Source organism: Priapulus caudatus, unplaced genomic scaffold (assembly GCF_000485595.1).
Source record: "Priapulus caudatus unplaced genomic scaffold, Priapulus_caudatus-5.0.1 Scaffold547, whole genome shotgun sequence".
Lineage (NCBI taxonomy): Eukaryota > Metazoa > Priapulida > Priapulimorpha > Priapulimorphida > Priapulidae > Priapulus > Priapulus caudatus.
Genome location: NW_014577608.1, coordinates 6,364 through 15,893, shown reverse-complemented (window position 1 = coordinate 15,893; position 9,530 = coordinate 6,364). Strand labels below are relative to the sequence as shown.

At 42.3% G+C, this 9,530-nt stretch overlaps 2 protein-coding genes across 2 annotated transcripts in view; one reads left to right on the top strand and one right to left on the bottom strand.

The window, feature by feature from the left end:
• The first annotated feature begins 1,582 nt into the window (after positions 1-1,582).
• LOC106811503 (beta-1,4-glucuronyltransferase 1-like) lies at positions 1,583-5,325 on the top strand. The gene is made up of 3 exons (XM_014815146.1): positions 1,583-2,432; positions 3,449-3,672; positions 4,312-5,325. The coding sequence occupies exons 1-3, from the start codon at positions 1,583-1,585 to the stop codon at positions 4,537-4,539; spliced, it is 1,302 nt and encodes a 433-aa protein (XP_014670632.1). The 3' UTR covers positions 4,540-5,325.
• A 22-nt stretch (positions 5,326-5,347) lies between these two features.
• LOC106811522 (microspherule protein 1-like) overlaps positions 5,348-9,530 on the bottom strand; it is an 8,121-nt gene continuing 3,938 nt past the window's right edge. The window contains exons 7-11 of the mRNA XM_014815184.1: positions 7,928-8,035; positions 7,315-7,407; positions 6,804-6,886; positions 5,799-6,014; positions 5,348-5,550 (exon numbers count right to left, since the gene is read on the bottom strand). Coding sequence (XP_014670670.1) covers positions 5,464-5,550; positions 5,799-6,014; positions 6,804-6,886; positions 7,315-7,407; positions 7,928-8,035 — 587 coding nt within the window. The 3' untranslated portion in view covers positions 5,348-5,463. The remainder of the gene's footprint in view (positions 5,551-5,798; positions 6,015-6,803; positions 6,887-7,314; positions 7,408-7,927; positions 8,036-9,530) is intronic.

Sequence of the window (9,530 nt, the reverse complement as noted above, 5' to 3'; positions counted from 1 at the left end):
CGTGCGTGCGTGCGTGCGTGCGTGAGTGAGTGAGCTAAAATTGCCTCCTGATATTGCTAATTATATACTGAGCATCTAACTAAACTGACTGTCACTGCGTGTAGACTGTTAAAAACACGTGAGTATACGTGCAAAGTAGCGGGTTGCAATACATTTATTAAAATTAAAGGCAGTGACTGAATGGCGAGATAAATCGAGCATTTTTTTACCGAGCCGTCGTCTCGTTTTGCAATGCGAAAATCAATATGAATACTATTATATGTTAGCTAATTACATTTATAACGCGTGGGGCGACATGGCTGTAAATGAATTCCATGTCTGTGATTTTATATTATCCTCTCTGCTGCTCGCTAACGTAATTTCGTGTTTGAGTTGTGGCGGTGCAATTACGCATGAGCTTACTGATAGTGGGCGCTGATAGAAATAACTGGGAGGGCATACGAATCCGAATGAAACACGCCAACTAAAACGAACGGGCAACGAACGCAATACTAACCAGGGGCTGCGTGGGGGAATAAATTCAATTCCTAAAAATCCTAAATAATAATAAAATCATATATATATATTACATCAGGGGTTAATAATGACATTGTCATAATGATAATAATAATGATAATGATTAGTCATATATGACCTGATCATATATTTATTTATTTATTTATTTATTAATGATTGTAAACGTAAAGGGCAACGGCTTGCTACGGTATGCTACAGAAACGAGCTGTTATAGCTTATATTACATTATATTATAAAATAGCTATATATACTCACAGCAATATTGGGCCGTGCATATTCTGCGTATGCCTCTATCTCTATCTTGAATCCGAACAGCAACGTTGAGTCATCAGCCGTCTAAGACCATGCTATGAGGATTGGACGGTTTAGCATCTGCTATCTCGATTCCATTTCCCTGCTCGACCGCGCTGCGCCCAGCACGCCTTATCAAACCTTTCGCAAAAAGCGAACCATGGGGAAGAATTCCCCGATAGAACTTAGGGAAGAGTTTTACGTGTAATTGTCGCGTAATTCGCACCGATTAGACACGAATAACGATGACGTTCTACTACGACATTCTCGTCTGCGCTGAGTTCTATACGAGCGCGCTCGTATATTGACGGCGGGCGGCTGTCTGTCTGGAAATCGGCAGCTAAATCATTCACCTCACCATGCACGCTGGAGAGATCAATAATATCGCATCACGACGCGCGCGCGCGCTGTTAACCGATATAGGTGATTGATAATCAGCAAATGCGCTCGCCGTGCAGCCGCCGCGCTGCGCGTTAGTGCCAGTCCAGCGACGAGTCGAACGCGCGTGACCGCATAAAATCTCGCGTTACGGCGATCTCGAGGGACCTGCGATCACGTGATGTGTCTGTACGTGCGCATGTACGCGCGCGGAGAGGTCCTTCACACCGACAACTGCGTGATGTAGAGTGCAGATGTAGAGATGTAGATTACTGGGGATGTAGCGAATTCTCTCTCTCTCGCCCGGCGACCTTTCAACTCCATCGACGCAGCAGCCCTCATTAACTCTCACTGCGGATGAATCCAGTGGAATCGGCCTTGACCTTTGACCCGCGCGATGCATTTCCGGCGCGCGATCATCTGCGTTCTGTCGGCCGTCAGCGTCGCGTCGCTCGTCGGTCACAAGGTCTACTTCGCGATGACGAAACACGGCAGGTCCCGGCGCGCCGACGGCCTGCCGCAGAACTTCTGGTCGAACGACGACGAGGTCGTGCCGGACTACGACTACGGCGGAGGCACGGAGGCGGCAGCGTCGGAAAGCGACGTCGCCGCGGCGACCGCCGATCGCAATAGGGACGCGGACGACGCGGCGCGCGACGACTACGTCGTCTACGCGTCCGTACACCGGTCGTTCAAGTACGTCGACGACGAGTCGGTGACGCTGGCGACGCACGGCGGCGTGCGGCAGCTGTGGCGTCTGCTGGCGCTCGTCGACGCCTGGGACGGTCCGATCACGGTCGCTGTGTACGCACCCGCCAGCGATTTCTACTCCGCCTACTCGGCCGTGCTCGGACTGCGCGACTGCTCGCGTAAACTGCGCTACAAGGTCACCTTCTACATGTTCTATCACCGCGATCATCCGCCGCAGGGTCCGAGCAGTCGCGACATGAGCGACCACTGCTCGCCGGATTTCCGGCCCCGGATGACGTATCTCGAGCGAAGCCGGATCGAGTATCCCGCCGCGAAAGCCGCGAACATCGCCAAACGAAACGCCGATAGTCGATACGTGATCGGTGTCGATATCGATCTGTTGCCGAACAGACGGGATCTGATGGAGACCTTTGTAGATATGTTGGGCAAACGCTCTGAAGAGGGCGGCGCGTCGGCAAGGAAGGTCATCTACGTGCTACCGGTGTTCGTCGTTGAGCTTGGACAGCGACTGCCGCAGACGAAGAGAGAACTGAACGGTGAGTAGTGAAGCGATGGGGGCAATTCTTTTCGAAGAAATGAACAAAGTTATGTTTAAAAAAACTCGGAGGAATTCATGGGCCAAAACGAAGAAGGACAGGATCGCGTGACAGACATAGCCATCTGCGTAAGTACGCGTGGAACTGGACAAGGAACATCTGGGTGTTACTTCATACAAATTAGCTGCTGTCCTCTGCATACGTGCAGACTCTTTGCGCGAGCATGCGTGTATGCCATTCTGACATAGCTTGGGATCACTGCATTCTTTCGTATTTATTCTATTCTATTCTTTTCGGTATATTAACGTCAAGGGTGAATAATGACAAAATGTAGTGAAATCAGCATCCAATACGTGTCAAACTCCTTTGTCATCATTCACCCCTGATAACATGACTTTAATTCATTAAGGGACTGTTTTATTATATAATAGTGAGAGCTCTACCATAGGTAGTCGGAAGAACAATGCAGCGACCGTGCGTCATTTGGACCAGTTACATGCGTATAGACGAACGGTATATGCTGTGGTTTAGATTCGAAAGGTAGTCACAATTAATGTACATGCACACAACCAGATATGATACATAAAATCTAAAACAAAATAAAACCAAAAGCCTGTGAAGCGTGCAATTGTAACTATGCCAACTCGATCGGTTGCCGTGTTTGTTAATGTACAGACTCCCTTCCGCTATCATAGTATCAGGAGTGTATAATAGAGCCTAAGCTTTACAGAGAATATAGAAAGAATATATAGGAAGAGAAAATAGAGAGAATATAAAGAGATATGATATAGAGATCTATATTATACACCCCTGATCTCTCTGATAACTCTGGTTTAAGTAACTAACTGTAGTTAGCGGAGTGGCTGACTTGAACACTGTATAGTCAATTCGCCTTCCCTCGATGTATTTAAAAAAAAAAACTCGTTTTGATATATGTAACAATGTAATATACTTGAAAGCGTAAATAAATTTCAAAATCTAAAATCGAATCCGATGGCCGGGTTCCCGTGTTACAGAACTACTGGCTAAGCGATCAGCACGGGTGTCGCGTGTCAACCGGTGCTCGAAATGCAGACGACTGCCCGACCACACGGCATGGTTTCAGCTACGCGACTCCGATGGTCTCAACGCGACGGCAGTCCCGGACTGGGTGACGATGGCGGCATCCGCGTACATCGGTCACCGTGATGGTCCGCTGACCAGCCTCAAATGGGATGAGCTCAAGGAAAACATACACCAGGTTGGTAGAATTGCGGCATATTGCCCTTACAGTGCCTTACAGTTGTTACAGTAGATAACAAAATATCCGGAGCCCTCATTAATAAGGGGAACTGGGGGAGATCAATTTCCATGATTAAAACATGTCAATTTACGTGTATTTCCACGTTCCCCTGTTAATTCAAATCGCAATTTCGGCTTTCCCGATTGATGTCTATGCCCGAATCGCGAAGAATTTATCGGTACTTCCCAGATAATTAAAATCGTCCAAGCCCGCGTCCCGAATACAACAGTTTACCCAACAGCACGGCCAGAGTAATTATAATGAACTAACTAATTAATTACGCAATCATCATTAGGGACCTACTAGCATAGATAAACAATATTATGTTTGTGTAGTCCACTCCTTCCCATCTACGTGCGCATGTATGAGGAGCACGCTGTACACGTGTTTCACCGAGTACGGAGCTCATGTATATTAACGAGGCTTATGATGCAGCAGAGTTATAACGACCCAACGTACAATAGAATCACTAATTAACGACCTGATTTCCGATGGCACAGATGTCGCGTGCAATGAGCAGCTCTATCGTCTGCTGACACGAACTGACAGCTCCGTTACTAACGAATTCTGAATACATTGACACGTTATACGTTGCAGGTATACGAGCTGTGTCGCGCCGGCTACGCATTTCACATGATAGACAACGCCTGGCTCATGCACACACCTAGAAACGCGACACCGGCCAGAGAATCGGAGTCAGATGGCCGGTTAGACTGGCACCCCACCAACGTTACCCTCAATGATATTGATGAAAGATACAACAATGTCACGAAGCCATACTGTAGAAGCTGTCTACGTAGCGTGTATACAATACACGATGAGTGAGTGAGAGACCCTTCACTTCACAACAACGCAAAGAAACCCGGGCAAGGATACAACGTCAAGCTGTTCTAGATAGAAGAACGAGAGAATCTATTTCAGCATACCTGTTTATTGTAATTTCATTTGTATGCATTTCATTACAATGGCACAGCGCCACACGATTAGCAATGTCACCAAGGCAGAAACAACCTCCCATTGATCGTGTGAATGCATCTGGCAATTACTCACAAGCGCATATCAAAAACTGTACTAGTATATATCACATGGTTTGTATACTGAGATACACGTATGCGATTTAGATAAAGTCATTTCAACTGCTAAACTACTGTACAAATAGTTGTGTACGAGTACTAGCTCTTTTTTGCATACTAGAGTAAGCCAGCACTAACATAAAAACGTATACTCTGCAAGATACTACCGGCGAATGTGGTAAATAATTATCTGAATGCTATTAGACATACACAAATTGGTATACAATAATGTAATTTAATAATTAAAATATCAGTAATAATCGGTCAGTTTTAATCACTGCTATAGCCTGATTACGCAGATTTTTACAGCGTTCTGTGATCACACCTTGCATTTCGGAAATACGTTATTAAAGTTGTAATCAAGTAGCATAAATAATGTAATTGTAATATGGCATAGGGGTGTAATTGAGAGGCACGTTCACAGAGAATCTTTAGTACAAGCCTCTATACTACATTCTATTTCTGAGCAAAGAGTTTTACGGCCATGAACTTTACCACTTCTACTGTTCTATACGAGTATTTCTATCGAGTGTATGATGAAAGATGATGAAGTCAGAATAATACTAGTATCCTATGGCTAAAATTTATTTTTTACACGTATATACACATATATTACGTTTCACGTAAGAATGAAAATATATAATGCAAACATCTGTTACTATGGCAACTGTGTTTATCAGGTTGATCCAAGCCTAGCAGCTTCAGCACGAATTACATTAATCAAATCCTGATTAATAAGGAATATGAATCGGAGGCAAGATATCTGTAAGAAAAAATAAATAGTTTTAGCTGTAACAACATCAGCAGCATAACAGCATTTTAATAACAAAAGTATTACTGAATGTTGCGAACAGATGAATCTAATAATAACACTTGCTTAATGCATAAGGACATGTTGATAGAATCTGCGTTACTATGGTAATGACTGTAATCATGCGAATGCGAGTAATACGAAAAATTAATGGTGTCAGGAGTAAGATGAGATATCAAAGCAGAATATCCTAACGTTACCTCGACTACGCAGTTGTTGCCAAGCTTGTACTTGTTGCCATGCAGGACCGGTTTTCCATCGATGTACAGCGGTCGTTTTCCTTCATTCAGAATGAAGAAATCGCCATTGTTTCTCAGTTTAATGATACCCTGTCGCCGAGAGATCTTCCACGATGGCCCCTCCAGTGATAGGTCTACGTCCACGCTATTGTCCTTTGTGGATCGGCCCAGAGTGATCTGAATACGAGGTGTGAAATGCAATCTATTAAGGCACAGAGCAGAGAAAATTAAAATTTGGACTACTAGGCACTAGCATGCGGTCCAATCTAGCTATGACACCGACCAGCCTGATTTACTTATTACTTTTCTACTTCTTACTACATTTAAGATATAAATCTACGTCGATCCTCTTAATTCAAGGCCAATTAGAATTCCTCAAGACAAGAGTCAAGTCAGTCACATTTCTGTACGAGTATTACTTAACAGTAGAGTAACATCTTTGTTATTAAACAGGACAAAGGCTGATATACATTGGTAATGGTCAATTCCAATTCTATTTTCACTTATACCTAATACTGCTGCCAATGACAGTTACAGAAGAGACTTTACATAAACACAACAACCAGCAGTAGCCATAGTAGCCAAAGCCTCTGTTGACTGGCGTGGTATTATAAACGGAAGTGGTCTCAATTGTCACACTTCTTTATGCCTAGCTTGCACTTGCGTGTTTATAGTGTACCACAGGTGATAAAAGAGCAGTATTTACAGATAGCATAGGTGGATACTATCCTACAACAATATGTTGTATTGTGTGCTGAGCACAGCCCCCTGTCACTAGTGATGCATCACATTAAGCCCATCATCGAAGATCATGTTATCAATGTGTAACGATTTTTAGTCAACCGATGACGCATCGATAAAAGAAAATAACAACCTTTCACATATAAACCATCAAGTTGGTCGAGTAATTAATCAAAGTAGGTTTTCAAAACGACTTCAATCGTCGTTACACTTTAGAAAACGCACCTCTCTTGATCTCATCAAGTATCGCACCAGTCTTCCTCTTAGCACGGCTAGTGTCTGATTATCAAAATCTGGTGGGCTAATTCCTGGAATACAAACGCGTTATGTATTCAACTATTATTACTTATTAAAAGATATTTACATAACTTTAACTTTGTTACGTAGGCAGTGTTACTGTGTTTACTGAATGTATCAGAGTGATAGCATGCTGTGTGATTTCCTCGCAATATATCTGCGAAGTGTAAAGTGCTAGTAGTCGACAAGAAGCATGCCACTAGCATCTCATCTATACTTAATGCCTTCAATGAGCAACAAGGTTTCTTCATTAATTTCAGAAACTCGTCAATTATTCACGCAAGCAACATGTATATTAGATGCGTATCATACCAATGAACATGCCGAGGCCACGTGTCGTACCAGTTTTTAGTAATTAAAATTTAGATGTGTTTAAATAGTTATCGAGAAGACGTTCTAAAAACATTGTAAGCATGTTTTCCGAGTGTGTTCTACTCACCAGTGACGCTGTCGACTAGAACCTGCCACTTTGGAAGTTCTTGTTCCAAGTTCCTAATCTCCCGCTTGGCTCTCCTATCAGCGACGGTAAGTTCTGGAGATAGAGAATTAGAAAGATTTATTGTTGCAGACTATAATATGATATCAGTGAAATGCAATGCAGTAGTATCCATCATGCATGTGTCTGTCTACTCTAAATTACGACACAACGCTCTATGGAGATGCCTGGAGAAGATATCAAATATTTTGTTTTCCGAGATATCTGTAATAAACCGAAAATAATTTTCGATATGTTTCTGATTATGATGATCTATTATTGATATATTTATGGAATCTTTTGCTTAAAATGTAGGTATTTTATTATATATACATAGACACGCATGTACATATGCACACACACACACACACACACACGCACACACGCACGCACGCACACACACAAACATATATATTTATATATCATGTATATATAAATAATATACAATTAAATTTTTTCAAAAACCTTGAACTCTCCACTTAAATCGAAATCATAAGTCCGTTTATCTATGAATTATTAATCAGCAATCTCTCTCAGCCGGCACTACTGATAGTCGAGTGTAAGCGCGCATTCATACCATGTTCAAGGACTGGGTCACCCGGCAAATCCCTTAACTCGTTATCATCAATCAAGTCTTCTGCATCGGAAAAGTTCAGAACATGATCTCCCCTCGGCATCGGCTGCACTGCAATGCGAGAAAATATCATCACTCTAGTCATCATCGCTCTCAGCATTAAGTGTACTAACCCTTTTAATGAGCTAATGGAATCTGAAGCAATAAACCCTGGTAGAAATTACGCCCCATGGGTCAAACACCTTCAACTAGGGAAAGCAGTAGCAATAAGTGGTTAAATTTCTGTGGCAGGAAGCTTGAATCCCCTGACACCTATTTAGTGTGTCTGGGTTAGTGTGATGTAACATCCTTCAACTACTGAAGGTGGTAAATTAATAGATTAATTAAATTATAACCACACGTGCATACACTTGAACATGCACATGCACATGTTTATGCATACATGCATGTGTTGCCATCATGTGTGTTGATAATAAATTAGCTGCACCTACGCCCATACTTTGGTTGAATGTTACAATTTGGCCGCATTAGCGCTAAGGTAAGCTATTAGGGATTAAGAGGAATGGTTTTCCTAACCTACTTTTTGAAAATTTAGCTTTTGATAACATCACTGCGAATAAGGTATTAAATTTTTCACAATTTCCTCTCGGTATTTCGGCTCTAATTATCATTTATCAGAAGATTATTTGGTTCTGGCATGCCCAATCCAAGTATTTCCAGCTAGGGGAAACTATGTATACAGTTTGAGATTGCTAGATAGATGGAGGTAGGAATCATCGAATCAGTCATGATGTGCCTAGCTATATGCACAACGGGTCAACCATACCTTAGCACTACAATTTAGAATGATGAGTTTGCGAATAGTTTACAAATAGAGATAGGTTAGGATTAGCTAAACAGGATTATTTCATAGCATACTAGACTATGTTTAGTTACTGACCCTTAGTGACTGTAGTCACTACACTGTACACACTCCGCCGGCCAAAACACCGAATTTTTAAAGGTGTGAAAACCTGCCTCTCTGTCAATCCATCATTCATCATTCATTTTTCTGTCATGGCTCGGATTACCATGTAAAATTGCGAGCCCATTTCTAGTATTGAGGCCACAAAACACTCTGGCAGTGACTACACTCAGTGTAATCCAGCTTGGCATGGCTTGATAGGGTCTCTATAACTATAAGTCTCTGCATGACAATGACAGGACCCCAGTAACATGTTAATAGAGAGTCGTTCATAGACAAATGTGACAATATTTTTGTACGGCAGAAACTGTAAACATGTAGTGTTCGTTGTCAGAACAGAAATTTCAATGCACTGCTGGCACAAGCCTAGTTTAGCACCCCAGATTAGTGTGACACGGAGCAAAGGTGCTACACCAGCATTTGGTGTCATGAAATTAAAAAATAAATAAAAGGTAATAAAATGTATTTCAGAAACTGAGAATGCATGGCAGGTATTTTATGATGTAGGCCTAATCATATTGACTAAATGTCCAGGCAAGATGCTAAAAACTTTATCTGTGTATATTTTCTATGATATTAAATGGTCAAAAACAGAAACAAAGTTGTCGTTTAAAAGTTCGTCACATATATCTATGTGAGGTT

Excerpts from the sequence above, each read along its gene's own strand:
- LOC106811503 (XM_014815146.1), top strand. The coding sequence starts at position 1,583 with ATGCATTTCCGGCGCGCGATCATCTGCGTTCTGTCGGCCGTCAGCGTC. Across the intron at positions 2,433-3,448 it reads GACGAAGAGAGAACTGAACG|AACTACTGGCTAAGCGATCA; the intron begins GTGAGTAGTGAA and ends CCCGTGTTACAG. Across the intron at positions 3,673-4,311 it reads TCAAGGAAAACATACACCAG|GTATACGAGCTGTGTCGCGC; the intron begins GTTGGTAGAATT and ends TATACGTTGCAG.